Raw genomic sequence first — 18,984 nt, forward strand, 5'->3', positions numbered from 1 at the left:
CAACTTTTTCACACAGAATGGAATGAGCTGCCAGGAGGAAGTGGTGGTGGCTGGTACAATTCCAACATTTAAAAGGCATTTAGATGGGTATATGAATAGAAAAGGTTAGGAGAGATATGGGCCGGGTGCTGGCAGGTGGGACTAGATTGGGTTGGGATATCTGGTCGGCATGGACGGGTTGGACTGAAAGGTCTGTTTCCATGCTGTACATCCCTATGGGTCAAATGAATGCAAGGCAAGAAAGCTTTGACAACATTTGTTTTTCTTTCCAGTAATGTTCAAAGTTTGTTTTAAAATATAAGACACACACACGCTATACACTGGACTCTAGAAAACTGAAACAAAGGACAGCTTGCATTGTACTGATGCACAGTATGCTTCACTGCAGAGTGCTAATAGGCAAATCTATGTCTGGAAGTGAATACAACAGAAGCTAGGTGTTTCCAAATGTAAATGTCTGGTAATATTGGGGAGAAAAATAACAGAGACAAGACAATTCTTAATGACAGAGAACAATGGATGCATAAACTGTAGTCATACCAATATATCATGTTTAGCAGAGAACAAGCAATTTTTTCTCTGCTGGAAAGGGGCCAGAGGTAGAAAGAGAGAGAAAAAAAATGGAAGAGGTAAGGATTTAAAGGATGAGTAATAATTTAACAATCAATTCTTTTTCTAATTACCTTTTATCTTCATCCTACCTCTCCTGAAAGTTTTGATCTGTTATTGGCTACAATTTCATGCTGGTTTGAGCTTTCAGAGAGACAGCAAATTCTTATCAACGTGAAGCAACATAGCCTAGCTGTTTCTGCCTTTGGATAACATTCAGATATGTGAATCCAAAAGTGTTTAGTGGATAACAGTTTGAAATAGAATCCTGGCCCTTTTTTTGCCTCTCTAACCAAGTTTGCTGATTCTAACTGCAGTGCCATAGCTCTAATTTATCAGCTTAGAAAACAGATTATGAGTCAATTTTGCCAAACAACCATAGGGCCTTTCTAGAATATATGACCCAGCTACTCACTACATTTAAGTCACTGAGCTCGTAGACAAGTGCTTTTGTTTTGAAAAGGCCAATGCTTCTAAGCTTGAAATTAAGTGGTATTATGAATTTACAATAATCTGCTTTATTTAACAGTAGTGTTCAAAATTACGAGGGGTTTTAATAGATATGTAGAAATAGTTATTTTAGCAGGAAATTAACGATTGGAGACAGAGTTTTAAAATGATTGACCAAAATAGCTAGGGGTGACATAGGGAATTTTTTTTAAATTAGCAATTTATGAATTACAATGCAGTGGAGTTGGACTAATTAAGAGACCAGGCAAGAGGTGTCAAGAGGTCTCCTTTTGGCTGTATAATTCCTTTCAATTTGGAAACATTTTTCCAATCTTATATTACTGTTATTGTATCTGCTTCAATGACTACTTACGTTGCTTTATCTATTCTAATAACTCTCTTTATATAAATACTTACAATCTCACATCAACCACCACTCAGTTTGTTTCTAAGTTCTGAAATATACTAATCAGTGAAAATAAATCACTATTAATCCTTTCAAAAAAAATCTTTCAATTTTCACAAATTTAAATCAATTCTATCATTGACTTTTGTTGCAGTGAATGCAGTCATGATTTATCCAGTTCTTCAATTTAACAAACCTTCTGTCCTCAAATCATACTCCAAAACGATTATCTTTACTACAGTTCCACTATACATTTATAAACAAGCTGTCCACATTATTCATAATAGGTCTAACCAATATTTTGTGCCAATTTATCATTATACCATCACTTTCAAATATTATTAGATTACTTACAGTGTGGAAACAGGCCCTACGGCCCAACAACTCCACAGTGACCCGCCGAAGTGCAACCCACCCATACCCCTACATTTACCCCTTCACCTAACACTATGGGGCAATTTAGCATGGCCAATTCACCTGACCTGCACATCTTTGGACTGTGGGAGGAAACCGGAGTACCCAGAGGAAACCCACGCAGACACGGGAAGAATGTGCAAACTCCACACACTCAGTTGCCTGAGGTGGGAATTGAACCCGGGTCTCTGGCGCTGTGAGGCAGCAGTGCTAACTGCTGTGCCATCGTGCCACCCACCTTTATGATAAAACACAGTCCAGTAATAGTTTAGATATGTTAAAAATGATTATAAATAAAAGTTAATTAAATAATGAAACAAAAAGCTCATTTAAGATTAAGATGTAGCAATGCATATTACCGAATCATAGTAGTAGCCGGTACTGTAATCATAATACATCCCACTACTTTCATCGTAGGTGAAGCCTGTCTGTGACATGGCAGCTTCTGCAGTAGCACGCAAACTGTCTGCCAATGATGTATTCTCCAAGTCCTTGAAAGACAAGATAAAAATGTTTTAGATTAAATATGTATTGATGCATTTAACCTTTGGAACACCAAATGTGATGAACTTCTGAATTTTTTTTGAGCTGCATTAATAAGGGATCAGGATTTTATTTTGCATAACGTACAATCATTTGACAAAGAAGGAAACTTTAAGAGCAATGATTCAAATGATAGCAAAGAGGCGGTTTCTGACAAGGAGGGGAATATATGGAATTACAAGGGTGGAGACAGGATTCAACTATGTGGGTCCTGGGAAACTAACAGCATAGCTGCCAAGATGAGAAAAAGAGTGGATAGTTACAGAAGCATTATGAATGACTTCAGAAGACATATATGGTCAAGGACCATAAAAGCATTTGAACACAAGGACAAAAATTTTAAATGAGGAGAGACCTTGAAGTTAATATGAGTGACAGGTGAGTGAAGCTTTGTAGAATAAGGAACAGAAATTGCATAGGAATAATGGCCATTTTGAATAATGGTGATCACACTTGAGCCCAGAAAACCATTTACACAACCAATAATTGCTACAGTATGTTAGTGTCAACTGTAATAAAGATTGCAGATGACGAAGAATTTGCTTAAAAGCTATTTAGAGATACTTCACTGATCATTGTGCCACAATTAAACAATCGTCCCCATAACAATATGCCTGTAGTTCAAACACAAACATGTTTGTGCATTCTGAAAATCCTGACATTTCACTCGGGGAGCAGCCATCATGTATAACAAAAGGTGGAGTAGGTAGACCCAAAGAATGACATTATACACAAGTCTCATTAAAACCTAAAACAGATGGTAATAAACTAGAATAGATCCCTCAATGAATGTCACAATTTGACCTTTGAATACTAAATGCACCGTATATTAATTTAAATGGACATTGGCAGTTTCCAGTATTTACGTGCATCCATTTTTACAGATGGACCTGTTGTCCTTTTTGTTTAAGTTAGTTAGATTTATTGACATTTATACAGTTGTAGCTGCATTATTACTTTTGTGATAGGTTGATCACTTAGTTGTTTACAACTGAATTTGTCCACAGACCTCCAGCCACAGCACTATTCCTGTCACTACCTGCCATTCTTCACTCTAACTACATGATTAGAATTCTGCCAATTACTGTCAAGGATTTGCAGGAAGAAGAGGAATTCACACACAGGGAAGGCAGGAAGATACATTTGCACAGGTATTTACCAGCTAAAACAACTAGCTTCAGACACCAGCAAACTACTTAACTCGGATCTTAGATGCCCCACTATTTCATGAAGGCGGCTGTGACAACAACGTAGTCTGATTTGCAGGGTTAAGGTGCAAGGCATGAAGCCTTCACTCATACTGCTGTTTACATGTTATTTCATTCAAGTATTAATACTTGAGCAAGTGCTCGTTCTCTGCTAATCCCTCTTGAGATGTACAGATATGCCAGTAGTTTACACACCCATTATATTCTCTATCAGTATGAAATATCTTGTCTTTGTTTGCTTAACTTTTAGATGGAAAAATATCAGAATTTCCAATTTGTCCTGAGAAACGAACCAGCGAATTGCTATCACGTATTGAGTAGAAGCAGATGTAGCGTACACATGTTCTTTTCATCTGAAGCTAACAGGTCCCTGTAATAACCAACCAGCACTTTCCTCTCATGGAATATATATTTTGGTTTTCTTCTTGAATTGCTACTTCTTGTGAATTATCTTGATGAGTGCAGATGAAAAGCTTTGACAAAGTGTGTTTTTCCTCAGCAATACTCATACATTAATTAGGAGCAATAGGTTTAATCTCAACTCTGGTTCAAATCATGACATACTATACTTACTTCTGCATTTTTAGTGTAATGGTCTCCATATCCATCCAAGTGTGTTGATTTCTCAGGATATCCTATGTACTGATAACCATCTACTTGGACATTTTCTGTATACTGATGGTTGTCTGCTTCAGTCTGTTCTGTGAATTGACTACTGCTTGCTTGATCCTGTTCAGTGTACTGATGGATGTCTGTTTGAGCCTGTTCCATATATGCATGGCTGCCTGTTTGAGGCTGCTCTTTGTACTGGTGACTGCCTATGTGAGCCTGTTCTGAGTAATGATGGTTCTCTTTTTGAGTCTGTTCAGTATAACTAATTGTCTGTGCTTGTGTTTGAAACGGAGTAGAGGCCTCAATCACAGTCTGAACTTTTCCACAACCTCCATGAATTTTGAGCACTGATACTTCATTCCTGTCATTTTGATCACTGTTTGAGTGGTAATGAAAATCCAAAGCTCCATTCTGGAAATAATCTAGGGAATAGAAAGACAAAGTATTGTTACAAAATTTAGACACTACCATTTTCTAGAACATTTAATTTGTGTCATTTCCCGAACAGAATTAGGCTACAATTTCTTTAGAAAAATGTTAACATTGCAAGCATATATGGAGTTGCCAGAAATAACTGTTACTCAATTCTGGGAATTACCTCTAATACTTTTGTAAATGGCTCAAATTGTTATCAGCTGATGAATAAGCAGTGAACTTAGAAAAGTTGTAGAGTAAACTGGCAGCCTGAGACAAAATTTTATTTTCTCCAGACAATTCTCAACGCCTACCTTTATAATGAGGGGAAATGCAAACATCAGTCTGAACTCCGATATCAACTGTGCCGGTTTCTTCCTTGTCTCCTTCTTGGACTTTTTCAGTCAAATCTTTAACCTGTAAAGATAGAACAATGTTTCACTTCTTTGCAGATGACAAAACTACTTTTAAAAGTCAATGTTAATCAAAAACTCTAGTTTCACAGAATGTAGTAGCATAGCGACAGCCATTCGGCTCAAATGGTCTCTACAACAGTTCATGTTCCAATATAAGCCTCTTCCCACGAATGCTCCGTACGACCATGTATTCCCTTCTCCACCATAGGGGGGCGGGGGGGGGGGGGGGGGGGGGGGGGGGGGGGTAGTTGGAGGGAGAGACAGAGACAGAGACAGACAGACACAGGGAGAGACAGATACAGAGAAAGAGAGGGGAAAGGATCGCATGCCAGAAGCAGCACCAAGCAAACCTAAAGATGAAGTGTCACCCTGGTGAAATCACCAAACTGAACTACTGCTGTGCTAAACAATTTAAGCAGCAAGTGATTGACAGAGCTTAATATTCCCATAACCAATAGAATCAGATTTAAGCTCTGCAATCCTTAATGATGGTGGATAATTAAACAACTCACTGGAGGGTGGCTCCTCAGATATCCCCATACTCAATGGCAGAAAAGCAAAACAGAAGGCTGAAAAATTCGCAACAACCTTCAACCAAAGGTGCCAAATAGGTGATCCATCTCCGCCTCCTCCAGTGGCCCACAGCATCACAGTGTGCTCCGATACACAAACAGCAAGACAAATTCAACCCAGCTAATCTGATTGGAGGATTTGAGCGAGAGGGAGAGGCTGAACAGGCTAGGGCTGTTTTCCCTAGAGCAGAGGCTGAGGGGTGACCCTATAGAGGTTTACAAAATTATGAGGGCCATGGATAGGATAAATAGACAAAGTCTTTTCCCTGGGGTCAGGGAGTCCAGAACTAGAGGACATAGGTTTAGGGTGAGAGGGGAAAGATATAAAAGGGACCTAAGAGGCAACTTTTTCACACAGAGGGTGGTACGTGGATGGAATGAGCTGCCAGAGGAAGTGGCGGAAGCTAGTACAATTGCAACAGTTAAAAGGCATTTGGATGGTTATATGAATAGCAAAGGTTTGGAGAGATATGGGTCAGGTGCTGGCAGGTGGGACTAGATTGGGTTGGGATAACTGGTTGGCATGGACAGGTTGGACCAAAGGGTCTGTTTCCGTGCTGTATATCTCTATGACTCTAATTACTTCCCCATCTATCTACTCTGCATCATCAGGAAAATGATGGAAGATATCATCAACAGGGCTATTAAGGATCACACTGCTCAGCAATAACCTGCTCTGTGATGCCCAGATTGGGTTCCAGCAGGACCACTCAGCTCAAACGTGGACAAAAGATCCGAATTCCAGAGGTGATGAGAGATTGAATACCCTTGACACCAAGGCCACATTTAACCCTGTATGCCATCAAGGTGCCCTAGCAAAACTGAAATCAATGGAAATCAATGGGAATCAAGGTGAAAACTCTCTGCTGGTTGGAGTTATACCTTGCATTAATAAAGATGACTGCAGTTGTTGGAGGACAGTCATGTCTGCAGGAGTTTGTCAGGAAGTGTCCTAGCTCCACCATCTTCAACTGCTTCAATGACCCTCCCTCCATCATAAGATCAGAAGTCGGGATGTTCAGCACCATTCACGACAACTCTGATACTGAAGCAGTCAGTGTTCAAATGCAAAAAGATGTGGACGATATCCAGGCTTGGGCTCAGATGTCCACCTATTTCAAACAATATGCTTTTCCTCCCTGTCTTTCAGACAACCTTCCACCGCACCACCTCCATTTCCCGTTCCACTGCTCTAAACACCAGCCCCTCAAAACGCAATGAAAACAGAGACCCCTTGTCCTCACCTACCGCCCACCAGTCTCTGCATCCAACGCATCATCCTTAAACAATTCCACATTAACAGTGCTTTGGCAATTTACTTCTCTAAAAGGCAGGGAAAGAGTTAGGTTATGTACTTTGGTACAAAGAATACACGCACAGACTATTTTCTAAATGAAAAGGGCCTTCAGAAATCTGAACCACAAAGGACCTTAACAGTCCTAGTTCATGATTCTCTTAAGGATAATATTCAGGTTCAGTTGGCAGTTACGAAGGCAAATGCGATGTTAGCATTTACTTCAAGAGGGCTAGAATATAAGAGTGAACATGTACCACTGAGGCTGTATAGAACTCTGGTCACAGTGTATTTGGAATATTGTGAGCAATTTTAGGCCCTGTATCTAGTGCCCTGTCAGACGCTATTAATAGAGAATTGCAGACCTGCGTCTAGGAAAGCAACACACAAACACTTCAGATACTGAACTACAGAAGCAATCATCCCAACACCCACAAACAGAGCTGCATCAGGACATTATTTCAATGGGTCACAACACACTGTAGCACCCAGGAACTACAAGCAGAAAATATCTTACAGCATATTCAAGAAGAACAGGTGTCCTTTAAACACCGTCCGCCAATTCTTAAACAACAAACCCAAACAAGTAGACACATGCCTAGAAATTCTAGCCACACTACCGTACATCAATGACAACTCGGAGATGACTACTAGACTACTCCAACTCCTTGGCATCATGGTAGCCCACAAATCTACCAACATACTGGAATGACTAATGATGAACCTAAAGGACCCCATACCAATAACCAGCAAAACAAATGCCATTTACAAAATACCCTAGAAAGACCATAACAAACACTACATCGGTCAGACAGGCAGAAAACTAGCTACCAGGATACACAAACACCAACTGGCCACCAAAGACATGACCTACTATCACTAATATCCTTACATAATGACGAAGAAGGACACCACTTCGACTGGGATAACACATACCACCTAGGACAGGCCAAACAGAGACACGCATGGGAATTCCTAACGCCTGGTTTTCAAACCGGAACTCCATCAATAAACACATTGATTTGGACCCCATTTACCAACCTCTGAGAAAAACAACCAGAAATTATATCACCCACCTTAAGAGACCAAAACACAGAAATAGAAAGCGGGGCAGAACACCAGCACTTCAACGTAGGCTCAGTGATGATGTTACCTAGCATAGTCTGAAAACAAACCTACCAGCTCAGTGAGCAAACTTACAATCTGATCCTCAACCTGAGCTACAAATCTTCTCAAAAATCGCAAATAGTGGTTCAGTGGTTAGCACTGCTGCCTCAGAACGCCAGAGACCCAGGTTCAGTTCCAGTGTCAGGTGACTGTTTGTGTGGAGTGTGCACATTCTCCCAGTGTCTGCACAGGTTTCCTCCAGATGCTCTGGTTTCTTCCCACAGTCCTACAATGTGCAGATTATATGGATTGGTCATGCTAAATTGCCCAGAGCATACAAGGATGTTCTGGATTAGCCATGGGAAATGCAGGGTTACAGGGACAGGGTAGGCTAAAGAGGGGTCTGGGTGGGAAGCTTTTCAGAGGGTTGGTGTGGACTCAATTGGCTGAATGGCCCGTTTTCAGACTGTAGAGAGTCTATGAATATTCCTCGGAGAACATCCAGTGAAGTTATATGGGTGGAATGATCAGCTTTTTGGCATTGTACTGTTAGCCACCCGATGGTCAGTGGGAAATTGAGAAGCAAATACGCAAGAACATCTCAGGATTGTAACGGTAGGAAATTTTAATTTTCCATACAGACTGGGAGTGCTATAGTATTAAGAGCTTGGATAGAAAGAAATTGTTAAGTGCATACAAGAAAATATGCTTATTCAATACGTGGATGTACGTACTAGAGAAAGAGTAAAACCTGACCTTCTCTTGGGAAAAAGGTTCTAAACTGGATTACGACTAATTTTGATGGTATTAGGCAGGAATTTTAAAAAGGTGATTAGGAGAGGCTACTCGCAGGTAATGAGATAATGACAGTTAGAGACAGTATGCTCCTGTTCGTGTAAAAGGTGAGGCTCATAAGTATAGGGGATGCTGGATGACTAGAGAAATTGATGTTCTGGTCAAGAAAAAGACGACATATATCAGGTATGAAGAGCTGGGATTGGGTGAATCCCTAGAGGAGTGTAGGGGCTTAAGATGGATAGCAGGAAGGCAAAAAGGGTATACAAGATAGCTTTGACAAATAGTGTTAAGGAGAATCCAAACAGTTTGTGCAAATACATTATAGGACAAAAGAGTAACTTGGGAGTGAATTGGGCCCCTTAAAGATCAACAAGGCCATCTATGTGTGGAACCACAGGAGAAGGGGGAGATACTAACCAAGTATTTACTGTGGAGAAGGACATGGAAGCTTGAGAATGTGGGGAAATAAAGTGATACCTTGAAAAGTGTCCATATTGCACAAGAGAAGGTGCAGGACATCTTAAAATACATAAAAGCTGTTTCAGTCCCTGGGACCTGATCAGGTGCATCCCAGAACTTTGTGGGAAGCTAGGGAAGAGATTGCTGGTCTCCTTGCTGAGATATTTGTATCATCAATAGACAAAGGTGAGGCACCAAAACACTGGAGTTTGACTGATGTGGTGCCATTAGTTAAGAAAGGTGATAAGAAAAAGCCAGGGACTATAGACTGAATGAACCTGATGTCAGTAGTGGATAAATTGGTGGAAGGGATTTGGAGGGATTGGATTTACATACATTTGGAAAGGCAAGTACTGATTAGAGATAGTCAATATGGCTTTATGCGGAGAAAAATTGTGTCTCACTAAGTTGATTAGGTGTTTTGAAGTGACAAAGAAGATTGAAGATGACGGAGTGCTAGACTTTGTCTATATGGACTTCAGGAAGACATTCAACAAGGTTTCACATGGTAAACTGGCGAGCAAGCTCAGACCATATGTAATCTGGGGGAGCTAGCCAACAGGATGCAAAATTGCCTCGAAGGTAGAAGACAGAGGGCAGTGGTAGAGGGATGTTTTTTGGACTGGTGGCCGGTGAACAGTGGGAGCGCCACAAGGATCAGTGCTGGTCTACTGCTTTTCATCATTGGCATAAATAATTTGGATGGGAACATAGCAGTTATGGTTAGTAAGTTTGCAGATGACATCACAATTAGTTAGAATTTATCTCAGAGCACAACGGGACCTTGATCAGACGGGCCAATGGGCCGAGGAATGGCAGATGGTGTTTATTTTAGATAAATGTGAGGTGTTGCATTTGTTAAGGCAAATCAGAGCAGGATTTTTACAGTTTATGGTAGGGCCCTGGGGAGTGTTGCTGAACAAAGAGACCTAAGGGTAGTTTCTTGAAAGTGGAGTCGCAGGTTGACATGGTTGTGAAGAAGGCATTTGGCACATTTGCCTTTATTGGTCAGACCATGGAGTATAGGAGGTGGGAGGTCATGTTGTGGCTGTACAGGACATTAATGAGGCCACTTTTAGAATACTGCATTCAATTCTGGTCTCCCTACCAAAAGAAAAATAGTTAAACTTGAAAGAGTTCAGAAAGGATTTACAAGGATGTTGCCAGGATTGGAGGGTTTGAGCTATAGGAGACACTGAACAGGTTGGGGCTTTTTTTCCCATGGAGCATTAGAAGCCAAGGGGTGACCTTGTAGAGGTTTATAATATCATGAGAGGCATGGATGGGATGAACAGCCAAGGTATTTTTCCCAGGATACGGGAGTGCAAAACTACAGGGCTCAGGTTTAAGGGGAGAGGGGAAAGATTTAAAAGGGACCTAAGAGGCAATGTTTTCATGCAGAGGGTGGTGTGTGTATGGAACGAGCTGCTAAAGAGGTGCTGAAAGTGGGTCCAATTAATTATAATACTTAAAAGGCATTTTGGATTACCGAATCACAGCACTACTCAAAAAAACTTCAGAAATCTGGAGAAATAAATAAGACCGACTTTCAAAAACTGAAACTAGACAGATTTAACACACCACGCTTCTACGGATTACCCAAAAATTAACAAACCAGGAGCCCCCTCAGACTCAGACTCTCTACCTGGAACACCAATTTACAGATTGGCCAAGAAGCTACACTGAAGACTAAAATATTAGTAGAAGACTCACACCACTCCATCCACTCCACATAAGAATTCCTAAAGACCAAAGCCACTAAGATAGAAGAGGATGAAATAATAGTCTCCTTTGATATAACAGCCTGTTTACTTCAATCACCATTAACCTGGCGAAGGAAACACTGACTACACTATTAGAAGACCCAAAGACACATACACCAAACACCACTAACTTCATCTCCAAGGAGAATATCATCAAGCTAGTGGATCTATGCCTTACCACCCACTTCACCTTCAACAACAAAACCTACAGACAAACCAACAGAACACCCATGGGATCTCCGATATCAGGGTTCTTAGCAGAAGGCCCAACAACGTCTCTTCTTCCTCAGGCAGCTGAGGAAATTTGGCATGACAGCAAATACCCTTGCCAACTTTTATAGGTGCGCCATCGAGAGCATTCTGTATGGATGTATCACTACCTGGTATGGCAACTGTACCATTCAAGATCGGAGATGGTTACAGAGAGTGGTGAACTCGGCCTGGACAATCACAAAGGCCAAGCTCCCATCCAGAGAATCCAGATCCGCTAAGGGTGTCAGCATTCTCAAGGATCCATCCCATCCTGGCAATTTTTTTTTACAACCCCTACCATTGAGGAGAAGGTACAGAAAAGCCTGAACACAAGCACCAGCTGGTTTCATAACAGTTTCTACCTTACTATTGTTAGAATACTGAATGGACTCAAACTCTTAACATTCACCTGTACCTGTGTTTTTGTTTTTGCTGCTGTTTACCTATTATTTACTATCTACGCTACTTAACTATGTGATCTACCTGTGTTGCTTGCAAGACAAAGCTTTTCACTGTACCTCAGTACATGTGATAATAATTTCAATTCAATTAATGTTTTGGGAACTAGAATTCGAATCCAGCCATAGCAGATGGCAGACTTTGGATGAAATAAAACATCTAGAAGTAAGAATCTAAATAATTGTCAGAAAAACCTAACTAGTTCATTGATGTCTTCCAGGGAAGGAAATCTGCTATTCTCGCCTGGTCTGGCTGACATGTGACTAAAGACCTACAGCAACGTGGTCGACTCTCAACTACACTCTGAAATGGCCTAGCAAGCCACTTATTTGTATCAATCATTACAAAAGTCTCAACAAAGAAATTAAACCAGACAAACTACCTGACATCAGAAATGACAACAGCAAAAACAACCTTGCAAACTCCTCCTTACTAACATCTGAGCTAGTGGTCAACACTGGGAGAGCTGTCTCACCAATTGATCAAGCAACAGCCCAATATAGTAATATTCATGGAATTATACCTTACAAACAATGTCCCTGAAAACACAAATCACCACACTTGGACATGTCTTGTCCTAACAGCAGGACAGGGCCACTAGAGGTGGCAGCACAATGATGGGACAGAGTTGCCCTGGAAGTCCTCAAGTCTAGATTAGAGTGGTGCTGGAAAAGCACAGCAGGAAAAATCGACGTTTCAGGCAAAAGCCCTTCATCAGGAAACCCTGCCCGAAACGTCGATTTTCCTGCTCCTTGGATGCTGCCTGACCTGCTGTGCTTTTCCAGCACCACTCTAATCTAGACTCTGGTTTCCAGCATCTGCAGTCCTTGTCTTTTTACCTGGAAGTCCTCAACACTGATGTCAGATCTTATGAAGTCTTATGGCACCAGTTTAAACATGGGCAAGGAAACCGCCATCTGACTATTGCATACCATACTTCCTCAGCTGGTGAATCAGTGCTCCTCAGTGGTGAGCAACACTTGGAGGATGTTCTGAGAGTGTCAAGGGCGTTGAAAGAAATACCCCACCAAGAGTACAATGTTCAACACCAAGAGTGGGTCAGCTGCAGCACAGATGATCGAGCAAGTCAGGTTGTAAAGTACATAGCTCCAGAAAGAGTCTACGGCAGGTGGTAAGGAAACCAGAGGGAAAAACATCCTCACCAATCTGCCTGCTGCAGATGCATCTATCCATGACCGTATCGGTAAGAGAGACCACTGCACATTCCTTGTGGAGTAAAAGGCCTGCCTTCTCTATTATAGAACATGGACTTCAGCAGTTCAAGAATGCAGCTCACTGCCACCTTAAAGGGAACTAGTGACGTGCAATAAATGTTGACAGAGCCAGCGACATTCATGTGAATTAACAAAAAGCTACAATACTGGCATCAACACAAAAATGTGGAAAACTGTTCAGGTAGACACTGTGCACAAAAGCCAATTACTTTTCCATCAGTTTGATCTTAATTATCAGTAAAATATTAAGCAAGTTATCAACCAGCACTTGCTTAACAATGACCTGATTATTGACACTCAGTTTAGTTTCTGGCAAGGCCATTCAGCTCCTGACCTCATTGGTTCCTAGTTGAACCAAAGCTGCGAGGAACTGAACTCCAGAGGGGAGGCGAGTGTGACTTCACTTGATATCAAGGCTGCATTGGAACAAGTGAGGCATCAAGAAGCTTTAGCAAATCTAAAAACAATAGGAAATAGAAGGAAAATTCTCTACTGGTTGGAGTCATACCTAGCACAAAGAGTGAGGATTGTGATTTGTTAAGACCAAGCACCCCAACTCATGACATTGCTGCAGGAGTTCCTCTGGATACTATTCTGGGCCCAACCTTTTCAGCTGCTTCATCAGCAGCGGACCTTCCTTCCGTCGTAAGGTCAGAAATGGGGACATTTGAGAACAATTGCCAAGTATTGACCATAATCCATGATTCCTCAGATACAGAAGCAGTCCATGTCCAAACGCAATAATATCTGGACAACATCCAGGTTTGGCCTGCCGAGTAATATTCACACGACACAAGTGCCAGGCAATGACCATTTCTGACAAGAAAGAATCTAATCATTTCAATATTTTTGGTAAACTGGCAAACAGAATTGTGAACAAAGTTAAAACCTTAGAGGATAGAGAGTCACAATGGAAATTATATTGGGTGAGTGACAGAGAACAAATAGTAGCGGTGAACAGTTGACGTTTGGACTGGAGATTGGTTTATTCTAGATCCCTGTTCTTAATACTTTAATGATCAAGAGCTTTGTGTACAGGATACAACTTTAAAATTGTGGAAAAAACAAAAACTGGACGAACTGTAAACCATAAGTATGACCGCTTCAAAAGGACACTGGTTGATGTAATGTGTGAGCAAGTGGCAGATAAAAAAAGAGCCACACGAAATGATTCATTTTGGTAAGAAGAATGCAGAGATAATATAAACTATGAGGCACAATTCTAAAGTGGGTTCAGAAGCAAAGACACATAGGTGCATATGTGCATACATCATTGATGGCACTAGGACAGGGTGGGAGAGTGATTGATAAAGCGTATTGGTTCCTGGGCTTTATAAACAGGTGTGCAGAATACAAAAATGTTATGTTCAACATGTTTAAAGTACAGATTCAGCCTCAAATGAAGCAGAGTTGTGGGTACTACTCATTACGAAGTGCAAAAAAGATTTCCAAAAATAGTTCCAGGGATGAGTAACTTCAGTCACTTGAACTGGAGAAGTTGGAATTATTCCCCTTAGAGAAGACTGAGTGGAGATTTGACAGGTATGCAAAATCATGAGAGGTCAGGATAGAGTAGATCAGGAAAAACTTCCCTTAGTGGCAAGACTGAGAACCAGAGAAAACAAGTTTAAGGCAACTGGTAAAAACTACAATGATGACACAAGGAAAACCTATTGCACACAAGTGTTTAGAATCTGGAATTCATAGTCCAAAAATGGGGGGAGGCAGAGTCAACTGAGGAATTCAAAAGGGAAATTAATCAATAATGAGGAAGCAAATTTTGCATGGAAATGAGGAAAACACAAAGGAGATGATGCAATGTGTCAGAGGGCCAGCATGGGCATGACATGTTGAATGGCCTCTTCCTGTGTTGTAATCATTGTATGATGAACTCCAGACATAAAACAGTTATTGTTTAGTATATTTCATTTCAACTTTTACTGCAGAAAATATTTTTAATTTAACATAGATATTGGACTTAAACTTTGTTGTACGTTACTTCCTGACATAAGATTACCTGCTTGCGAAGATTTTCATTGTAGCTCTTAGTGTGACTTTGTTCTTGCTGCAAAGCGTGAATCTGACTTTTACAACACCTTAACTCTTCCTCCAAATTTCTGACCTTCTGCCTTAGATCATGAAGTTCAGAGTCAGGTTCTGAGTGCTGATCCCCATCTGTGGTTGCCATGTTATAACCATAACCTGCACAAAACAGAACACAACATCCATTTTAAAAAAACTTGGCTTTTATTTAATGCTGTTCACTGAGCATTTCAAAACATGCCACAACAAAGTGTAGTCATTCTGAAATGTTGATTGAGGGATAAACATTAACCAGGTTAATAGGGTAACTCCCCTGTTATTTTTTAAAATAGTTCCATGGAACCTTTTATATGTACTTGAGCAGGCAGATAAGTCGTTAGTTGAATGTCTTGAAACAGTATCTTGGTGCAACATTTTCACTGAGTGCCAACCATCAGTTTTTTTGTACTTAGGTCCTAGACTGGGGCTCAAACCTTGTTCCTCATGATCAAGAGATGGATTTATTAACTGAACCGTGTAAGACAAACATTTCATTAGGTTTTTCAATAACTACAATGATCACATCTTAATTAAAATGAAATCAAATTGATTATAAAGACAGAAGTACACATAATGAGCCAAGTGACCACTTTCTGGGATGTAAATTTTCTCCAATAGGTGCTTAGCACGTAAGAGTACAGAGAGGAATCCCTGCCCTCCCCTCCACTGTTTGATCAAACAGCATTGCCCTTTGATGTGAAGGGCACTGCTTGTCACAGGCCACTCGGGTGTTTATTTTCTTCCTGGTGGTGGAAATTTGAATAAAGATTCATGCAGCTTGTGTCTTTCACTGTTTCTCACACTTGCACACACACAGCATGGGTGCCGGGGGAAAAAAATAAACACTACCACAGTTAGGCGGTAATGTGGGGGTAAATAAAAAAAAAAAAACTGGAGTGTCAGATATGCTGCTAAAAAGAAAAAAGAAAAAGAAAAATAAAAGTGCAGAAGAAATCCTCATCAGTCCAAGTGCTCCACCACTCTGAATTAAAAGCTGGTACAGAAGTCAACAGTCAGAAACAAACTTGATTTCTCAACTAAAAAAAAATGTGCCCCCATTAAAAACTGAAGTGCATTTTAAAAGTACTTGAAGGAATCATACTACTAACCTTTGAACAGATACCTTCCATGATATCTAATTAGCTATTAATTGCCAATATTGGAATGTATTGGTTTATGTAACTACAAACCAGTGTGACATTTACTTGGTGAATGCAATCACCAGAATACAAGGAAACTCTCCAATTTTCACATCAAAAAGAGAGCAACAACAAATAGTTATATTACGAAACAAATGCTTATTAGACCACTCATCCAATTGTGCATGAGCTCAAAGAAATCAATTACTCTGAACTTTAACAGAGGAGAATAGAGCAATGGTGCTCACTTTCCTCCAGGTGGATGGAACACGCCCAACATCAAGATCCAGTTTGACCCAAACAGAAACAAAAATGATCTGCTTCCGAACCACAGACACAAGTGGAGATACTGAAAGTAGCCAAGGGGTGGATCCGAACATGGAGACAATAGATAAGGGAGGCCCAAAGCTTTGTTACGAAGACTCAAGCTCCCCTTGACACATGCAAACAGCTAAAAATATTGGGATAGATTCTCTGAGTGACAACCACACACAAATTGTCACTCTTTCCATTCATTTTTTCAACAAAATAAAAGAGCTCTTCATTATTTGCTCCATTATTCAATTATGGCTGATATGATCCTCAGCCCATTCTCCTGCCTTTTCCCCATCACCCTTGTTCCTCTTACTAATCAAGAACCTATTTTCTGATAGGATACTCCAATCAAGGCTCCTTCAGAAGTGATGAGCTGTACTTACATTCTGACAGTTCTCTTGTCAGCAGGGGTTGGAGGCACAGCCAGATGGAAGAATGGATCCAGAATGGGCCCCAAGTAGGGAAACGTGACTCAGGTGGTCAGATCCAGCGTGGGAGCAGGGAATGTGGAACGAGGCGAGGCCAGGAAGTTCGGCACCTGGGGTGAGGGGTAGTCAAGTCTAGAGCAATTCAAAGGAACAACATCAGGTCCCTGGGGAAACTGGTGGATGGAGCCCCTAGGGAAAAGGGATTCTGTGGGGGGCAAACACGTCACTAGAAGAATGAGGTTCCTGGAGGTCAGTGGGGTGGGTGGGGAATTGAGTGCAAGCAGGGTTGGGGACAGATCCCAGGATAGACAAGGGTAAATCAGGTCCAGGGGGATGTGATGACCCAATTGTATTAATCGCCAGACTACTAGTCCCGAAACTCAGCTCATGTTCTGGGGACCAAGGTTCAAATCCCACCATGGCAGATTGTGGAATTTGAATTCAATAATAAAAAACAGGCTAGAATTAAAAGTTTAGTGATGACCATGAAACCATTCAGAAAAACCTGGTTCACTAATGTCCTTCAGGGAAGGAAATCTGCCGTCCTTACCAAATCAGGCCTACATGTGACTCTAGACCCACATCAATGTGGTTGACTCTCAACTGCACTCTGAAATGGCCTAGCAAGCCAGTTATATCAATTGTCACAAAATCTCAAAGAAATGAAACCAGATGGATTAACTAGCATCAACGTAGGGACTGAAGAAGATATTGGCAGAAACAGCGTTGTTGACCCTGCGAAGTCCACCCTACTAACATCTAGGAACTAGTGCCAAAATTGAGAGCGCTGTCTCACAGACAAGTCAAGCAACAGCCTGCCATAGCCACACTCATGGACTCATACCTTATAATATCCCAGACGTCACTATCACCATCCCTGGATGTGTCCTGTCCCACTGGCAGGACAGACCCAGCAGATGATATGGCGCAGCAGTATGCAGTAGGGAGGGAGTTGCCCTGGAGGTCCTCACCATTGACTCTGAATCCCATGAAGTCTCATGGCTTCAGGTTAAATATGGAGAAGGGAACCTCCTGATTACTACATACAGTACTCCTTCAGCTGATGAATCTAATACTCCTCTATGTTAAACAATACTGAGAAAGGCAAGGGCACAAAATGTACTCTGGGTGGGAGATTTCAATGTCCATCACCAAGGGTAGCTAGGCAGCAGTACTACTAATCAAGCTGGTCGGGTCCTAAATTTTATAGCTGTTGACTGGGTCTGCAGCAGATGGTGAGGGAACAACAAGAGGACAAAACATACTTCATCTTCTCCTTACCAATGTTTCGGATGCAGATGCATCTGTCCATTATTGTATCAGTAAGAGCAACCATGGCACAGTTCTTGTAGAGATGAAGTCCTGCCTTCACACTGAGAATAATCTCCATTCTGTTAGGTGGCACTATCACTGTGCTAAATGGGACAACTATCTAACAACTCAAGTTCAGGCATCCATGAGGCATTGTTGGCCATCAATAGTAACAGAATTGTACTCTTGCATAATCTGTAATCTCTTGGCCCAGTATATCCCCAACTCAACCATTACCATCAAGCCAGGGAATCAACTTTGGTTCAATGGAGACTACAGGAGGGTATGCCAGGAGCAGAGTAGGCATATCTGACAATGAAGTTTCAACCTGGTGAAGCTACAAAACAGGACTACTTGCATGCCAAACAATATGAGCAGCAAGTGGTAGACAGAGGTAAGCAATCCCATAATCAATGGATTAGATCTAAGCTCTACAGTCCTGTCACACCCAAGTAATGGTGGAACAGCCCAGCAAATCAGTGCAAAGGATAAGGTTACAATATTCACAGCAATCTTCAGCCAGAAGTGACAAGCAGATGATTCATCTTAATCTGCTCCAATGGTCCCTAGCATTGCAGATACCAATTCAATTCACTCCATGTGATATTAAGTAACAGTTGGAGATACTGGATACTGCAGAGGCAATGGACCCTGACAACATTCTGGCAATAGTACTGAAGACTTGTGCTCCAGAAATT

The 18,984-nt window shown here is 41.2% G+C and overlaps 1 protein-coding gene across 4 annotated transcripts in view; it reads right to left on the reverse strand.

Annotated features, from left to right (window-relative positions):
- aggf1 (angiogenic factor with G patch and FHA domains 1) overlaps positions 1-18,984 on the reverse strand; it is a 57,417-nt gene that overhangs the window by 34,533 nt on the left and 3,900 nt on the right. For 2 of the 4 annotated variants that reach the window (XM_072547596.1, XM_072547587.1), the window contains 5 exons: positions 16,931-17,107; positions 15,029-15,213; positions 4,971-5,073; positions 4,204-4,664; positions 2,239-2,370 (listed from right to left, as the gene is read on the reverse strand). In XM_072547596.1, coding sequence (XP_072403697.1) covers positions 2,239-2,370; positions 4,204-4,664; positions 4,971-5,073; positions 15,029-15,199 — 867 coding nt within the window. In that variant the 5' untranslated portion in view covers positions 15,200-15,213; positions 16,931-17,107. The remainder of the gene's footprint in view (positions 1-2,238; positions 2,371-4,203; positions 4,665-4,970; positions 5,074-15,028; positions 15,214-16,930; positions 17,108-18,984) is intronic. The other 2 variants (XM_072547578.1, XM_072547568.1) reach the window with 1 other exon arrangement.

The sequence above is a fragment of the Chiloscyllium punctatum genome, chromosome 2 (assembly GCF_047496795.1).
Source record: "Chiloscyllium punctatum isolate Juve2018m chromosome 2, sChiPun1.3, whole genome shotgun sequence".
Classification (NCBI taxonomy): Eukaryota; Metazoa; Chordata; class Chondrichthyes; order Orectolobiformes; family Hemiscylliidae; genus Chiloscyllium; species Chiloscyllium punctatum.